At 38.2% G+C, this 16,835-nt stretch overlaps 1 protein-coding gene across 5 annotated transcripts in view; it reads left to right on the forward strand.

Annotated features, from left to right (window-relative positions):
* cntn4 (contactin 4) overlaps positions 1 to 16,835 on the forward strand; it is a 197,361-nt gene that overhangs the window by 52,034 nt on the left and 128,492 nt on the right. For all 5 annotated transcript variants that reach the window (XM_048198885.1, XM_048198887.1, XM_048198888.1 and 2 more), the window contains one exon: positions 16,516 to 16,645. In XM_048198885.1, coding sequence (XP_048054842.1) covers positions 16,516 to 16,645 — 130 coding nt within the window. The remainder of the gene's footprint in view (positions 1 to 16,515; positions 16,646 to 16,835) is intronic.

Genomic DNA, 16,835 nt, shown 5'->3' on the forward strand with positions numbered 1-16,835 from the left:
GGAAGTGGGCTGTGCGTAGGATAAGCAAATGGATTGTCCACTCACCGAAATGATTAGACAGAGAAAGAGTAAGATAGTAATAATGAGAGAGAAAGGAAGGAGAGGGTGAACCAAATCAAAGGTGTCAGCATGGCATGACAATTCTATGCAAATAAATCCCAACATTTGGCCCCATGCAAATCCCTTGTCACCCCTGAAACAAATTGAAGTCATCAAACAGATTCCTGTGCCAAGCTCCTCTGTAGTGAAAATATGCTTGTCACTCATCCAAAAGTCCCAGCTCATGTCTTTATATTTCCTGTGATTTCTTATTGTGGGTCTCTGTCATATTTTGAAGGCAAGTTTACACAGCTGTCTGTTGTGAGAGTTTGGGATGTGGGATCTGTGTGGTTTTGTTTGCTGATTTGCTTTATGTATTTGTTGCTATTTCTTTGAGCCTGTGGCTGGGAGACACTACTTTCATGCAGATCAGAGGGCCACTTTCTCCAGACAAGTTTCTGTGTCTCATGGGAGGGCCAATAGACTTTGCCTCGGGCAAGTGTTGCTCACAGGCAGAGACCTGAAACTTCGAAAAGATATCCCGACAGAGGAGAGGAAGGGGTTGTATATGAAAAAGAGGGCAAAGAAGAGCACTTTGTCATCCACTTGGAAGACAGGATGTTTGTTCTTTCTGGTATCCCAGCCTTAAAAACACTTTGAAAGAGGAGATGTGTACTTCGCCAGAGCCAGTGCAGTAGACTAAGATAACTTCATGAAGAAAAGGACAGCACTGGAAAAGTTAAGTTACAGTAGTACTGAGATCAGACCTAAACTAACATGTTTGCAGAAAAGAGCGATAATAGTAATGTTCAAGTTCAGATCTTTACAAAATATGTTCAATTTTGCATATAGAAAATAAAGCCCATTTTTGCATTATTTGTGAAATTAATTTCCATTTTACGAGTTTGTCTGCCCATCCAGTCTTAATAGTTAAATGAACTTGGCTTGCTGTCCTCGAAGGAGGCTCGAACCCGAGGCTTGGCTGGAGCTCCGAGCTCAACCCCCCTATAACAGTGCTACGTAGGGGGAGAATGAGAGAAATAGAGGAGATGGGGAGGTTGTGGAATGCCAGAAGAATTGTCGCTGGAACAGCGCAATGACTGCTGTGCTTATATACGCTTGTAATGATGATTGACAGGAGTTAATGATAAGGCTTCTCCCGAACCTACTTTTGGAACTTCATTACAATTATATTTTCCAACAAAATTCTAATCACCGTAATATATACAATCATTTTATTTTGTAATTCTTATAATTCTCAGTGGTCATTTTCATTATATTCTCAATAATTTCATACAGTAACTTTATCAGTCCAAAATATTTATTTTTTTAGGTTTCTTGCCATGGTTTTCATTGTCATTGCTGGAGTTCTCGTTTGTTTCTTTGCTTTCTGATTAGTTCTCACCTGTTCCCTTTTCTGTTGATTTATCACTCTCAGTGTATTTAAACCCTCTGTTCCTTCAGTTTGTTGTTTTGTGTTAACGTTACATTGGATTGTGTAGTGTTAATGTTCTTAGTGTTTATTAATAGTCTGTTTCTCTCGTTCATTCTGTATCTCACATCTCTTGGTGGATATTCACTACATGCTACCCTGACCACGTAGTGTAGTGTTGTCAAAAGTACCGACCGCGATACCAAGTCGGAACTATACTTTTAAAAATGTGACGCTGTTGAGCAGATTCGTAAACACCTCTTATTGGCCACTGTGTTCACACGCTCATCAGATATGTCTGTGATTGGCTACAGTGATCAATGCATGGGAGCGTTTGAAATCACACAGAAGTGTGTGAATTTGAAAGCATTTTGAAAGCTTCTATCAGCGGACCGGTATCTGTGTAAGAGCTCGGTGAAGAGCATCATTGATGTCTGTTTACGACATGTTTTTGAAGTGTTGATCATTGTAGCCAATCACAGACATATCTGATGAGTGTGTGAACACAGTAGCCAATCAAAGGCGTTTACGAATCTGCACAGCAGCGCTCAACAGCGTCATATTTTTAAAATTTCAGTACCGACTTGGTGTTGTGGTCAGTACTTTTGACAACACTAATGTAGTGAATTGTAATTTCTTTTTTATTTCTTTATTTTTATTATTTTATTATTATTTTATATACAGTAATATGAATTAGCTTTTATTTATTTTATTAATTTTTAATTTGGTTTATATTTCTATTTAGCTTTATTTCAAATTTAGTTTTAGGAATTTTGGCTTAAACATATTAGCTTTTTTATTTTTATTTTAACTAAAACTTATTATTTTCAGTTAATTACCAAGCAACATTTCTAATTGTTGTGAAAAAATTAGTTTTTATTTTCATCTAATATTGATATTACACATATATAGTTTCCTCACACAATTCTGTTGGGGTTTCAGGACACTTGGAATAAACAGTAGTCAAATTAATTACTTTTATGGTACTTTTTCATCCTTTTTGGAGCTAGAAAGCCACAGGTGACCATCTACCGTCATGTCGACGAGCAGTTTGTTAAATATCTTTTTTTTGTGTGTGTGTTCTATAATACAACTTAAAATTTACAGTTCAAATCATTGAAAAGTTTAAAGTAAAATCATTGACCGAATGAAATCTGAATGGTCACCTTTCCTGGAAAAGCAATATGCATTTATTCAAAGCAGCATAAAACATCTGCCATGATTATTTCCATTCTTTCCACATCTCAATATTTAATATAAATCATATCCACATGTGGCCAAAGTACTCATATCTATATCTTTCTCTTTCCATTATCATTTATCAACCCAAAGATGGATATTCCCCTTTGGCGCCGGACTAGCCCCATCTCACAGAACCCCATTCACTCTAATGGCTCCCGCAGAGCATGAACAATACGGGCAGCGTTTCCATCGTTCCCTGACCTTGAACCAATTTATATAGCTTTCTGTCGCTCCCTTCCCGCAAATGCATGATCAGATGTGTTGGGGACTTCATCGAGCATGGAGGAATACATTTTCTTGAAAGTTCACCAGGGCACGCCGTGTGTCGTCTGCCACAGTTGGATTTACAGATATCGTAGCTCTTTTCTTAAAAAGAGCGGACCGTATCTCTAAGTTTAGCTTTTCCCAAACCCAAGGGAGAACATGCACACAATTGGCTTCAAGTCTGGGTTCTAAACAGACTTATCTGCCCGTATCTATAAGAGCTGAGCGTGAAAAAGCTGCTCTGCCCATGGCTTATGGAGTGCAGAAATTAATGCAATAGATTTTGGATTTTCTAAAGAAGGTTTTGCCTTGTCTGCTTGTTGTAATTTATTCTCTATTCACATTGTGGTTTGTGGTGAGATCTGTAAATTCACATGGTCACCTGGTCACAGAGATTGTGGTTTGTGCATTTGGATTGTTCAGAATGGGATTTTAAAAGTCTAAAGCTTGTAATCTTTAATGGCTTTCCTTTGAAAGACATACTGAAATCTCTAGCAGTGTGTGTGTGTGTGTGTGTGTGTGTGTGTGTTCAATAAAACGGATTACATTTTTCTAAAAGTCTTTAGTTATAAAGCTAAAGTAACTACAGTAAGTAGCCATTTGTCTTCAGTGTGAGAAACTGAACACAAGTGCTCTTAGTTCAATGTTCTCACCTTGAAAAATCCCTTTTTTTCTTTTTACCAGCATAATACCTTTCATCTTTATGCATAAGACTTCTATACAAATCTTCAAATCCACACTCAGACGAGGGCGAGCGCGAAAAGTTAACAGGAGTTTTTGACTTGGTGCTTAATTGATTGATTCCGGCCCTTTGCCAAGCCGGATTTCGAGACGTGGCATATGAGGTCACCCTCACACACAGTCTGTGTCAGAATTGTAAATGTAAAGGTACTGTATGTTGTCATGGTGACAGACACTGCAATGAATTGCATATAAAAGTGTCATATTCTGTATTATGCAAACAGCACTAAAATTCTTGAAATGTCTGACACTTGTCATTTAATGGCGGCGCAATGGACATGTGAATTGAGAATGTCAGACTTCAGTAAATGAGTTCCAATGGCTAAATAGAAATGGTTTTAATATATGCATTTAGATGTATTTAATGTTTAAAACTATTTCTCTTTAACCATTGGATCTGGTTCACTTTTAGTATTAAAAAAATAGGTAGTTTTGGCACTAAAATCTGATTGGGTGAGCTACATTCAAGGCCATTTTAAAACATTCTACCTGTTGTACCTGCATGGAAAGTCTTGAACAGTTAAGGCAAATGACTATTACTTGGAGATTTCACTATTGTGATTATAGCTTTGAGTGGCTATATATATATATATATATATATATATATATATATATATATATATATATATATCCACTCAAAGCTATTTTTTACAGTGATTTTACCACAGTTAACGGGTAGCTTGTAATATGGTATACATAAATTTCACTACCATATATCAAAATACCAATCCATTGTTATTTTAGTATCATTGAGATACTATTATAGTTTTGAATTATTTTTTTTTTTATTTTTATGTTTTCCGTTTTCATATTAATTTTAGTTTTAGTATTTTTTTTTTGTTTTTTGTCATTTTTATTATTTTTGCTTTAATGTCTATACAGTTTTTATACATTTTCTATTTCAGTTTTTATTATTTTATTATTTAGTTATTTTTAATTTAGATAAAAGTTAAATAAATAAAAGGTCTGCATGATTAATCATATTTTAATCATGATGATTTCTGCTTTGCTCGATTAATTAAAAATAATCTTCATGATATTGGCCCACTGGTTATTTGTCCTGAAAATGTTTTTTTTATTTTTTATTTGACATTTCTGTTATCTTGCATTGGTAACAAGCCTCTTCTATCTTTCCTGCTTGGGGTTGCCAGATTTCTAGAGCTTAAATCCCCCAAACAGAGCTTTTCTCTTAAAAGGATTTATTTTCTGCCCAGTGTTTTACTTTACTTACTTTACTAACAGAAATAAATCCAAACTTGATTCTCTGACCATATTGTTTGCAATTGTGGTTGCTGAATAAATGCACTCTGTGCTACAATATAATACCATGGTACTGCCATATTATACATCCAAAAATGTGGTGTGATCATGGTAGCATGTCCACAAAAGCATGTTTTTGTATGGTTTTGATATAGTTTTTTTAATTAAATTGGACTTGGTCCTGAGACTCTGGTTCTCTGTCTTTTTGATCACATACATCCCTTGTCATTAATAACAGCAGCTGTAGCTGAGACTTAGAAAACTTTAATCTGATCATTACAAAGAGTAGCACAGTGTTAAGATTAATTAATACCTCATTAATCAAACACAAACTAGTCTTAGGCAGCTGCCGCAACTGATTTTGCTCATTATCATGCATAGTTTGTTATATATTTTGGCTGTCAGAAGCACTTGAGAAGTGAATTATTTCAGCTAAATTATTGACAGCCCATGATTTAGCCACCCAGCGGAACTAATACTCTCAGGAGCAGATTTATGAAAGCCTTCAATACATGTTGGAATTTTCGCTCATGAATTTTCAGGGGCTTGATCAATGATTGGAGCATGGCAAGAGCCCCAACCAATCACAGGTCCTCTTGCTCTGCATTGATCCAGCAATGCAGTGTGCACGCTGACAGCGTCCTAGTAAATCATAGTCTTATGTGTGAACCACAGGACTATTAGAGTTGAACAGGGTAGAAATGACAATGAGATATTCCTATGAAACGTTGGCAAGTTATTACTCTCATTATTGCAATATGCATTTTTTATGTTTAGACAATAGACAATTAGACACTAAATAATTCAGTATGTGCTGAAACACACACACACAAAATAGAATATTTGGTAATAATTTTAAAAAAAAAATCTTTATTTCATTGTGAAACTTTAGGAACAAAAATAAGGTTGTTTATTTTTTCTGAGACTATTTCTGCACTTTGATAGGCCAGTAGGTGGTGACGAGGGGCTTTCTTTATGAGTGACTCATTTGAATCATTCACCCAAACGATTTGATGGATTAATTCAGGAAAGAATCAAGTGAATCTATTTTGAGCAAGTCATTGATTCATCCACTCAACTGATTCATTCGAAACGCTGATTCATTTTGTATCAAAACACCACTGCTGTGTTCCTTGTAGATGCGCTGTGGAAATTTTTTCATCAGTAGAGCAAAAATAGACAAAAGCACTGGCAATATTGTGACTAAAATGTAAGTTATTCAACATTAACTTACTATTTGAACTCTTGTATAAAAGCAATATCATCATAACATACATGTGAACATTGAATAAGTTGCCAGAACTCAATGTTGCAAAACCCAACATTGAGTTCTGGCAACTTATTCAATGTTCATATATGTTATTATGATATTGCTTTTATACAACAGTTCAAATAATAAGTTTATGAGTTTGCACGTTGTCAGTTTTTTAATAATATTTGGTGTATTGTTGTTCATTTGAACGCCCACAAATCACTTAAAATACACACTCCCGTTCAAATTATTTCTAAAATAACTATAGATTTAAAGGTGCACTAAGTGATTTCTGAGAAAAGCTGTTGAAATTGGACTGAGCACCACAACACACTTGTAGCCAATCAGCAGTAGGGGGCGTGTACACTCATTATGAGGGAGGAGAGAGAGTGAGCAAGAGGGAGGTTTGAAGAAAGACTTTAGAAAGGATGGCTGAGAGATATGGAGCCAGATCAGTCTCATTAATATTTCACGCACAAGAAAAACAATTAGCGTGCATGAAAAATATATACATTCATTATATGCGCAAAATAAAATTATATGTTCATAAAATACATTTCACAAATGCAAAACACAATTCATAGATATACAACTGTGCACAAAAAGTTTCTAATGTTTATCCTTGATGCATGTGAATCACCTTGGATATTTTTGACACTTTCCTGGCAGCGCTCTCCTCCCATTCGGATCAGTCATAGTCTTTAGCCAGTCAGATTTAAGCTTATCAATCAACCAATCATGATCACGTGAGGGCGTGCCTACCTGGGTGTTACGTCATCAGCTTTTGACCACAGTTCAAATCATGGCTGAGCAGAGGTATGTGCAGTTGATCGGTTCATTTCTATGTTTACTGAAGTTAGAGATCAGTTGAAGCTATAGTTTATTAATGATTAACAAATGTAAGCAAATGCTGTGCTAAAAGGATGTCCAATATTTTGTCCAAAATGAAGAGGAAATGATGCTTGTTTTGTTGTATTTTAGCTGCAGGTACAGAGCCTCTTAGACAGCTCCCTTAGTAACAATCACGCAAACGCTTGGGTGAGCAAAACAATCATCTGGGTGGCCAATACCCACCCTAGCTCCCATTTAGCACTGGCCTCATCAAGATTGTTCTTTAAATACTAAATAGATTGCTGTATTCTGAGAATATTCTCAGATTTAAAGAACAATGCCTTCATGGTGATTTTGCATCCTGAATTGCGATTAATCTTATTTTTGACCACAATTTGCATATTGAATTGTGATTGACCTTGTTTCCTTTGCATTTAACTATAGTCGCCTTCACATTGCACATTGACTGTTGATTGTTGTATGCAGCCTGAAAACAGTGCAACTGATACCATGAAGTATTTTTTGTTGATGTACTGTAACCTATATTTAGGTTGATTCAGTGATGTTAGACAATGTTGTTGACTTGAATTAGATCAATTCATTTTAATGCTACTTCCTACAGTAAAGTACATTTTTGGGGCCTGTTCTGTTCTATCTATTCTTTTAGCGTCTTTTGATTTTTGGGCCTTTATCTTAAATCACTGTGAACCACCATTTGGGAAGAGAGAGAATGAGATAAGAGAAACTTCAACGCTATCTCATGACCAATTTGTACGTATTTTATGTGGTGGCTAATTTGTGCGAATTCGTACGACCTTAATTGTACGAATTCATACGATTTGTCTAAACCCCAGTGACGAGTAGGTTTAGGGGTAGGTCATCTGTATGAATTCATACGAATTTGGCAACTCGTAAAATACATATGATTTAGCACAATAATTCATACGAGTGAGGTCATACGAATTCGTACGAATTAGCCACCTCGTAAAATACGTACGAATTGCCGTACGCCCGGGTTGGAAATTTTGCAAACTTTTGTCATGTTATTACTCTTTTTATCAACTGCTATTCGCACCATAAAGGCCAGAACACACCAAGCCGACGCCGACGAACTAGTGGCGACGAAAGCAGACTGCGGGGTTTGCTCACGTCGGCAGCGTCTGTGTCCAAAGTTCCCCTGCCACACCAAACCGACGCTAAACAGCCGACGGCCAAGCAGCATGTCAGTTCTGCGCCTGCGTGAGATGAAATGCCTTTCTGAAACATCAGGCGGCAGTAGCTGAACAGCCAATCAGATTTAGCACAATAATTCATACGAGTGAGATCATACGAATTCGTACGAATTAGCCACCTCGTAAAATACGTACGAATTGCCGTACGACGGGGTTGGAAATTTTGCAAACTTTTGTCATGTTATTACTCTTTTTATCAACTGCTATTCGCACTGTAAAGGCCAGAACACACCAAGCCGACGCCGACGAACTAGTGGCGACGAAAGCAGACTGCGGGGTTTGTTCACGTCGGCAGCGTCTGTGTCCAAAGTTCCCCTGCCACACCAAATCGACGCTAAACAGCCGACGGCCAAGCAGCACGTCAGTTCTGCGCCTGCGTGAGATGAAATGCCTTTCCGAAACATCAGGCGGCAGTAGCTGAACAGCCAATCAGATTTAGCACAGTAATTCATAAGAGTGAGATCATACAAATTCGTACGAATTAGCCACCTCGTAAAATACGTACGAATTGCCGTACGACCGGGTTGGAAACTTTGCAAACTTTTGTCATGTTATTACTCTTTTTATCAACTGCTATTCGCACCCTAAAGGCCAGAACACACCAAGCCGACGCCGACGCCGACGAACTAGTGGCGACGAAAGCAGACTGCGGGGTTTGCTCACGTCGGCAGCGTCTGTGTCCAAAGTTGCCCTTACACACCAAACTGACGATAAACAGCCGACGGCCAAGCAGCACGTCAGTTCTGCGCCTGCGTGGGATGAAATGCCTTTCCGAAACATCAGGCGGCAGTAGCTGAACAGCAAATCAGATTTAGCACAATAATTCATACGAGTGAGATCATACGATTTCATACGAATTAGCCACCTTGTAAAATACGTACGAATTGCCGTACGACCGGGTTGGAAATTTTGGCTGAACAGCCAATCAGAATGATCCGATGGCCCGACGGACCGACGAGCTACAACGCCGACATTCAACATTTTGAATCGGCCGAAAAAAGGCCGACGAGGACCAACTTCAGCCGACGGTGCGGAACACACTGAGAAAACTTAGTCGGCCGACGAAGAAAAACTGCCCGACGGCCGACCGTCTGCTTGGTGTGTTCCTGCCTTAAGTTGTCCGATGTTGTGGACAACGGCATCTGGTCTACGCCACCCCGTGTCCCGTTGCCAGGCCAACAGCGGCAGTGTCCTATTAGCACAGCCCTGCAGACTCCTCAAAAAGACTATCAAGCAGAGTACAGCTGTGGCTGTGATACAGCGCTGTCCTGATCCTCGTCCACGTCTGCATTTCTGCAGCCTCAGCCTCAGTCTCTCCATCTGGTCTTTGAAGGAGACCAGAAACCCCAAGTAATCAATTTTTAGTGAGACACTCCAGCGCCTGTGATATTTCAAGTACCTCCTGACTTTGTGAAAAATAATCTTGCGCAGGATGACGTCTTAATACCAGGCCACTTCGGTTCCTGCAATTGACTGCATTAAAGCTTTCATTAGCTTTCATTTCATTTCATTGATGACAGTATTAGTGGGAGCTGACTTCTTGTTGATGAAAGCCAAGACTGTCTCTGAGTAACAGAAGCCCTTGTTCTGCTCCAGGTGGACTCACCTGCTCCATCTCTGGGGACGCAATTATTCTTCTCGTGGCTGCATGAAGGCGCACGTATTCCTAGATGGCTGCGCAGGCAAGCCCTTGTTAATTGGTGATGTCAGCGATTCACCGCTGGCCCTGTTTTCTTTCCTACCGTTCTCGTTTTTATGTTTCCCTTTTTGGCACCTGCTTCATTTTGTTGTTGGATACGCTTGCTCGACATTTTCTTCTGCATATGTATATATCGATAAATGTTTTATTCATGGAAACTGCAAACCGGTCCTGTTCCTATACCTTCTCCCTCTCTCTGACTTCCTCCTAACACTCGTTTGAGGTATCATAACATGTTTGGCAGTGCAAGCCGAGATGTTTTTGATGAGGAAAAATGCGACTGACACTAAAGTTTAATCCTCTGTCGTGTTTCATTTGTCTTTCTTGACACTGCGGGGATCTTTTAATGAGTATGCGTCATTAATTGACTGACTGGGATATGTGGTTGATCACAGCACATGCTGGTTGAAGAACAGGAGGTGCGTTCTTGCAGTTTTGAACCAACTCTTCTTCCCAAAGGGTGCACGCACCTGTTCTTGAATAATTGTGCTGTTGCCATTTAATTTGACTTTAAAGATCGTATTTTTAATTAAAATGTTAACTTTGTTTACTCTTTCCTGTGTTAACCTCAGATGGTTTGTGGATAAACTGGAAGTTCTTACAGAAATATCTTGTGGTGTTGTTATTCATTGCTGTACGTTGTCATGGCGCAAGACATGATGCAAGGCTTATGAAATGTGTCTCATGCATTGTGTCATATGTCCTCTGGATATATTCCGTTTGTGTTTGTACAGGTGATTGGCCCCTCTGCATCCAACATAAACAGTAACATATGAAAATATAACACTAGTGTCAAACATACAGAATATGTTTAGTGCTCTCCCTCTGGAATTGTGCACTTATTTTTCTTATTTATTTAACCTTTATTTTACCAGGCAAATTATTAAGAACATGTTCTTATTTTCAATAAAGGCCTGGCGATTGGTTGAACAAATCTCTTATGAAGTGAAATGCATTGGTTTTTTTTTCTGATAAATACTTTGTTCTATCCCAGTTTAATGTGCTTAAACAAATCTATCTATCTATCTATCTATCTATCTATCTATCTATCTATCTATCTATCTATCTATCTATCTATCTATCTATCTATCTATCTATCTATCTATCTATCTATCTATCTATCTATCTATCTATCTATCTGTCTGTCTGTCTGTCTGTCTGTCTGTCTGTCTGTCTGTCTGTCTGTCTGTCTGTCTGCCTGTCTGTACTTTTTGCTAAAAGAAGCTTAAAGTTTATCTCTCACTTTGTTTCCTGCAAGCAATACAAGCTAAGACCAGAAACCAGAAAGCATTTTTCAGTAAATGGAATTAAATGGATTTCTCAGAAAAGAACCCTAAGAAAATGGTTAGGATTTCTGCAGTTTTTTTCCCCATCTTATTGCTCGTTTAAATTGTTTTGAAAATTTTCTAAGCTGCTTATTTATTTAGCGCAACCAATGATGTGCTGACACCCCTTGTCGCTAAGAAGCATTTTTCTGTTATTTTGAAGCTGAAACATGTGCAGATGTTCTCTGGTTTGGGGAAAAAATGCTCACTCTTGTTGCTTGTTAGAAGTCAGATGACCTTTAGAGCTTTTTATGGCTGCTGCACTAAGTTGGTTAGTCTCAATTCTACTTCCTCTGTTTTTACCTTCACTTTTGCCAAATTTGCTACATCAGTTTCGGCAGAGAGTGAGGTGAAGTGCAATACTTAATGAGTTTTGTTTGCACAGAGCCAACAAACATGCACAAACCAACAACAACTAAAGTAAAATAAAGCACAAGTGTAATTAGCTGAGACTGTAGGTGTAAGATTATGGAGAATGTACATCAAACCAATGATTTTTGCTTCATGCCCTTTTTCTGTGGAGACACTTTTAGGTAACTAGGAGGACTGATGCCAGACTGTCCAGAAGACTGCAACTGTAAAAGCAGCATTAATATATATCTACATATATAAATATATATGTATTCAGATATAGTGCCCTGTTTTAACGATCCAAGGGCATGGTCTGAAGCGCATGGCGCAGGTGCACTTAGGGCATGTCCGAATCCACTTTTGCTAGTTTAACGACAGAAAAAATGGTCGTTGCACCAGGCACATGGTCCAAAAGTGTTGTACGTAGTCTCTTAATGAGTTATCATGGGTGTGTTTTGGGCGTAAAGTGCCAATCAACCAATCAGAGTCTCATCTCACATTCCCTTTAAAAGCCGGTTGCGCTTGCACCATGGCGGATTCTCTATTTACATCGTTTTATTTTTAAGATTTAAAAATGTTTGTGTGCTGCTGCGCGTCCCTGTGTGCGTAACAAGCAGAGTGTACGTGCGTTGTGCACCCACCTATAGGTGCATATTACTAACGTGCCTTTTAAATAACAAAAAAAGTAATAAAAAAATACTGCGCCATTGACTTTAGACCAGGTTTTTGTTGGTCAGTAGCGCAGTCATTTTCAGTTGCCTCAAAATAGCAACACGCCAACAATGCGCCTGAACACACCTTGTTTTCAGATCAGCACGCCCATGGGCAAACAGATGGGCGTGAGTGCATTTGCTATTTAAACAACGTGGTGCTGGACGTAAAAATGATAACTGCGTCGGCCTGAAACTTATGTCGCGGCTGGCGTCACATTGCACCGGGTGTATGATAGGGCCCATAGAAAAAAAAAAAAACTTTTATTCAGCAGGGATGCAATAAATTGATCAAAAGTGACAGTAAATACATTCCAGGTTGAATTTTTTGAATCATAATTGGCCAAACAGGTTTCACATTTTTGCCAAACAAATCTAAACAATGTGTTGTGGAGCAGTGTTTATCGCCAGGTACAGAGAGAATGTACCGTGGTGTCTCTGACACTGAAATAAGGGGCTGTCATTGTCATGTCACAGGAGGAATTAGTGGAGATAGTTAGAGCTGAGATGAAGTATCTGTCTGTGTGATGGGAAGCAAAACAAGCCCAATTAAAGCACCCGGGACCTAGAGAGCAGCCATACTGGTGGCAGTCATCCATACGCATGTACTTTGCTCTTCTTATTCTTTAGTGTTATGCACTGTGGATAAAATTCTGTTATTGTGTAGACAGCTATTCATACTTGCTCACACATATACACCCAGTCCAATAAAATGGGAAAAAAAGGGTTGCGAAATAAGGCACTTAGTATCAAATGCGCTCTTCACCGGTGATGTAAGTATCCATTTACTCTGGAAAGACACATCAGTTGTAGTAGAATGGATGCTGAATACAGACTGACACTTGAAAATTTTGAGATGAAACAGAACATGAGAGCTGGGTATCTTTTTGATATTTGTTCACATTACAAAGCATATCACTTGAAAAATATAATTCCTGAGATTTACATGTACTGTATTCTCAGATTTCTCAGCAGGACCGCCTGCTTGATTTCATGTGTTATTTCTAAATTAAAGGTGCTAAAGAGGATGTTTTGTTTTATACATTTTTGCAATATTACTTGAAACTGTCTTTACTAACTGATAAAAGAATATTTATTAGGTGCACTGAAAGTAATAATATTAATATACATCATCTGTGCACAAGGTAGGGCCTTAAAAACATCAGCCAATCGCGTAAACGATTGGCCCTCTGGCTTGTCAATCAATGCCATGACGGTCCTTGTGCGAGACGAGCGCGGCTGCGCGCTCCAGTAACTTTCCACACTCCACAGGCGCCGCATGCAATGTTTTTGTCAGGAGACAGGAATAACAACTGCAGATTATGAGTTACCTGCGGTGAGTCCGACATAATGAATCCAAAAAACACGACACAGCGAATGCCGGTGGTAAACACTCGTGTTCCAGTACTCGTGCACGAGTTTTGGGAGGCGTTCCTTTGAAATGAGCTGTGAAGGAGGGGGGCTGTTCTTACGCATGCGCTCATTTCAAAAACTCAGTAACAGTCTTTGGATTCTCAGTCGACGAAAAGATCCTCTCTATCACCTTTAAGGCACACACACATGTCAGGTTTAAATTTTTTATGGGGACTTTCCATAGACATAATTATTTTTATACTGTACAAACTATATATACTATCCTCTAACCCTACCCCTAAACCTACCTTTCTATCACAGAAAGCTTTCTTCATTTTTACATTTTCAAAAAACATAATTTAGTGTGATTTATAAGCTGTTTTCCTTATGTGGACCAAAAAAATGTCCCCACAAGTTAAAAAAGACTGGTATTACTATCCCATGTCAATTTGTTATATTTTGTAAATGCAATATTACAATTTAAGTAAAAAAAAAATAAAATTATAAAAAAATTCAATAAGTGAAATAAATTGGAATCTATTATGTTGAGAAAGGCATTTAATAGAAATAGGCATTTTGTTGAAACTGGCAGTTCAAAAAGTTCTTCTTATATTACATTGTTTTTAAGCTTTTCATATGGAGTGAGCTGATACTAGATTTTTTTTAATCAATTCTGAAAATAGTTTTGTAAAACTGACGTATTTCACAAAAACAAATTTGTCCTTTCATTTCTGTATATCCAGAAGAAATGTAGAAATATATTTTTAATATATTAACTATTGGATTTTTTTTTTGTTTTTTTTGTGCCAACACTTTTTGAATATTGTCTGAGGTACAAAACACATTCACATGGCTTATGGCAAAACATTATGCAACCAGGCTGCCTAAGAAGAAATACATTTTTAAAGACCTCCGGAAAAAGAAAATCCAACATTTTGCTCTTTAAAAGAAGCTTAAAGTTTATCTCTCACTTTGTCTCCTGCAAGCAATACAAGCTCTCAAACCAGAAAGCATTTTTCAGTAAATGGAATTAAATGGATTTAGAAAATGGTTATGATTTCTGCTGCCTTTTTCCCCATTTTATTGCTTGTTTAAATAATGTTTTGAATTTTTTAAGCTGCTTATATTCACCACAACCAATGATGTGCTGACACCTCTTGTCGCTAAAAAGCATTTTTCTGTTATTTTGAAGCTGAAATATGTGTAGATGTTCTCTGGTTTGGGGAGAAAATGCTCACTCTTGCTGCTTGTCAGATGACCTTTAGAGCTTTTTATGGCTGCTGCACTAAGTTAGTTAGTCTCAATACTACTTCCTCTGTTTTTACCTTCCCTTTTCAAAATTTGCTACACCAGTTGGGCAGAGATCCAGCAGGGTGAAGTGCAATACTTAATGAGTTTTCTTTTCACAGAGCCAGCAAACATGCACAAACCAACAACATCTAAAGTGATATAAAGTACAAGTGTAATTAGCTGAGGCTGTAATGGAGAAGGACAGACCATCTAAATACAGTAAAGGAGCAATTTAGTTAAAAGTTAAAACTTCGATTAAAAGTAATGCATTATAATATTGCGTTACTCCCTAAAAAAGTTACTAATTGCATTACTTAGTTACTTTTTATGGAAAGTAATGTTACGTTACTTTTGCATTACTTTTTCTCATCTGGATTGGGCTGTTTGTTTGTTTGTTTTTATAACAACAAAAAAGTTTTATTTTTGGCAAATGTTAAAGGTCCTTTCACACCAAAAGTGAAATGAATAAGCCTCAGGCTGAAGGAAATGTAAATTCACGCCTGTACAGTAGAGGGCGCAGCTCAAACCAACAAGCCTTTCAGCTGTGCTGTTATTCTAGAATACAGAATACGACACCGGAGAAGAAGTAAATGAGTAAATGTATGCTCACATTTAGTATAGAACTAGTCTAGAATAACCATTACGTTTACACAGTGCACACAACGCCTCTGCACTCCCGATTTCTCTCAGCATGGGGGGTAGGAGCAGTGTCAGCCAGTAAATGGGAAAACAAAGTAACTTGTTTGAAAAAGTAACTCAGATATTTTGTTGTAAATTGAAAAAAGTAATGCATTACTCTACTAGTTACTTGAAAAAGTATTCTGATCACATAACTCTCGTTACTTGTAATGTGTCAACCCCAACACTGCATGTATATACATATATGAATATTTGACATTATTTTTGCATCTGATCATGTTAACACTTTGAGTGACAGATTTTGTGAAAATGTGGAAGCGTTAAAATGTAAATTAATGCTTATGAATATGTTTAATAGATTGATCCCGTATAGTTTATTGGTACATAAAGATTTATTTTCTAACTTTGCCTATTTGGTTCCATGTTTGAATCCCAGAAAATGGTGCTGTTATCCGAGCAGGTTGCGTGAGCATTCTCAGTGTGTCACGTCACATGAGGAGCCTCAAATCACAACTGAGAGGCGCTTACCACACGTCTAATTGCCCGAGCGTTTTCCGTTACAACTGCGCTGCCATAGCGAAGGTTAAAAACAGACCACAGAGGTGATGGAAAGCAATGAACGCGTGTCTTCAAACCGTTGTTCTATATCAATCAACGGCGATTCCATTACAGTTGCCGTGGTGTTAGTTGAATTAATTGATATGTTTTGTCTGCTTGTGGTTTGACTCTCTAATGCCTTACCAATGCTGGCCCGCTCAGTGCCACCAGCTAATAGCTTGTTTTGCAAGCAGGTTGGGTGTCTGTAAGTGGAGCGTGCTGATCGCTCTCTTTCTCTCCCTCTCTCTCTGTCTGTAGGCAACACGCTGCGGAGCCCAGTGTTCTCCAAGCAGCCAGGCAGCATTGTGTTTCCAGTAGACTCCATGGAGAAGAACAGAGAGGTGGTTTTCAGCTGTGAGGCGCAAGGTGACCCTCCTCCTTTTTACAGGTGAGCTGACTGCCAACTTGCCACCGCAAAAACACTGTTGTTTGGTCATCTGCATCACTGCTTCAGTAAATTGTACCTCAGTCCCTTTTTATCGATTTCAAAAATGCACATGCTCTTTTGTGCCAGTGCACATTGGCATCAATAGCACCATGTGCGACATAACATGATAAGCGCTAATTTTTTTTCTTGA

The sequence above is a fragment of the Megalobrama amblycephala genome, linkage group LG8 (assembly GCF_018812025.1).
Source record: "Megalobrama amblycephala isolate DHTTF-2021 linkage group LG8, ASM1881202v1, whole genome shotgun sequence".
In the NCBI taxonomy this organism is placed as follows: domain Eukaryota; kingdom Metazoa; phylum Chordata; class Actinopteri; order Cypriniformes; family Xenocyprididae; genus Megalobrama; species Megalobrama amblycephala.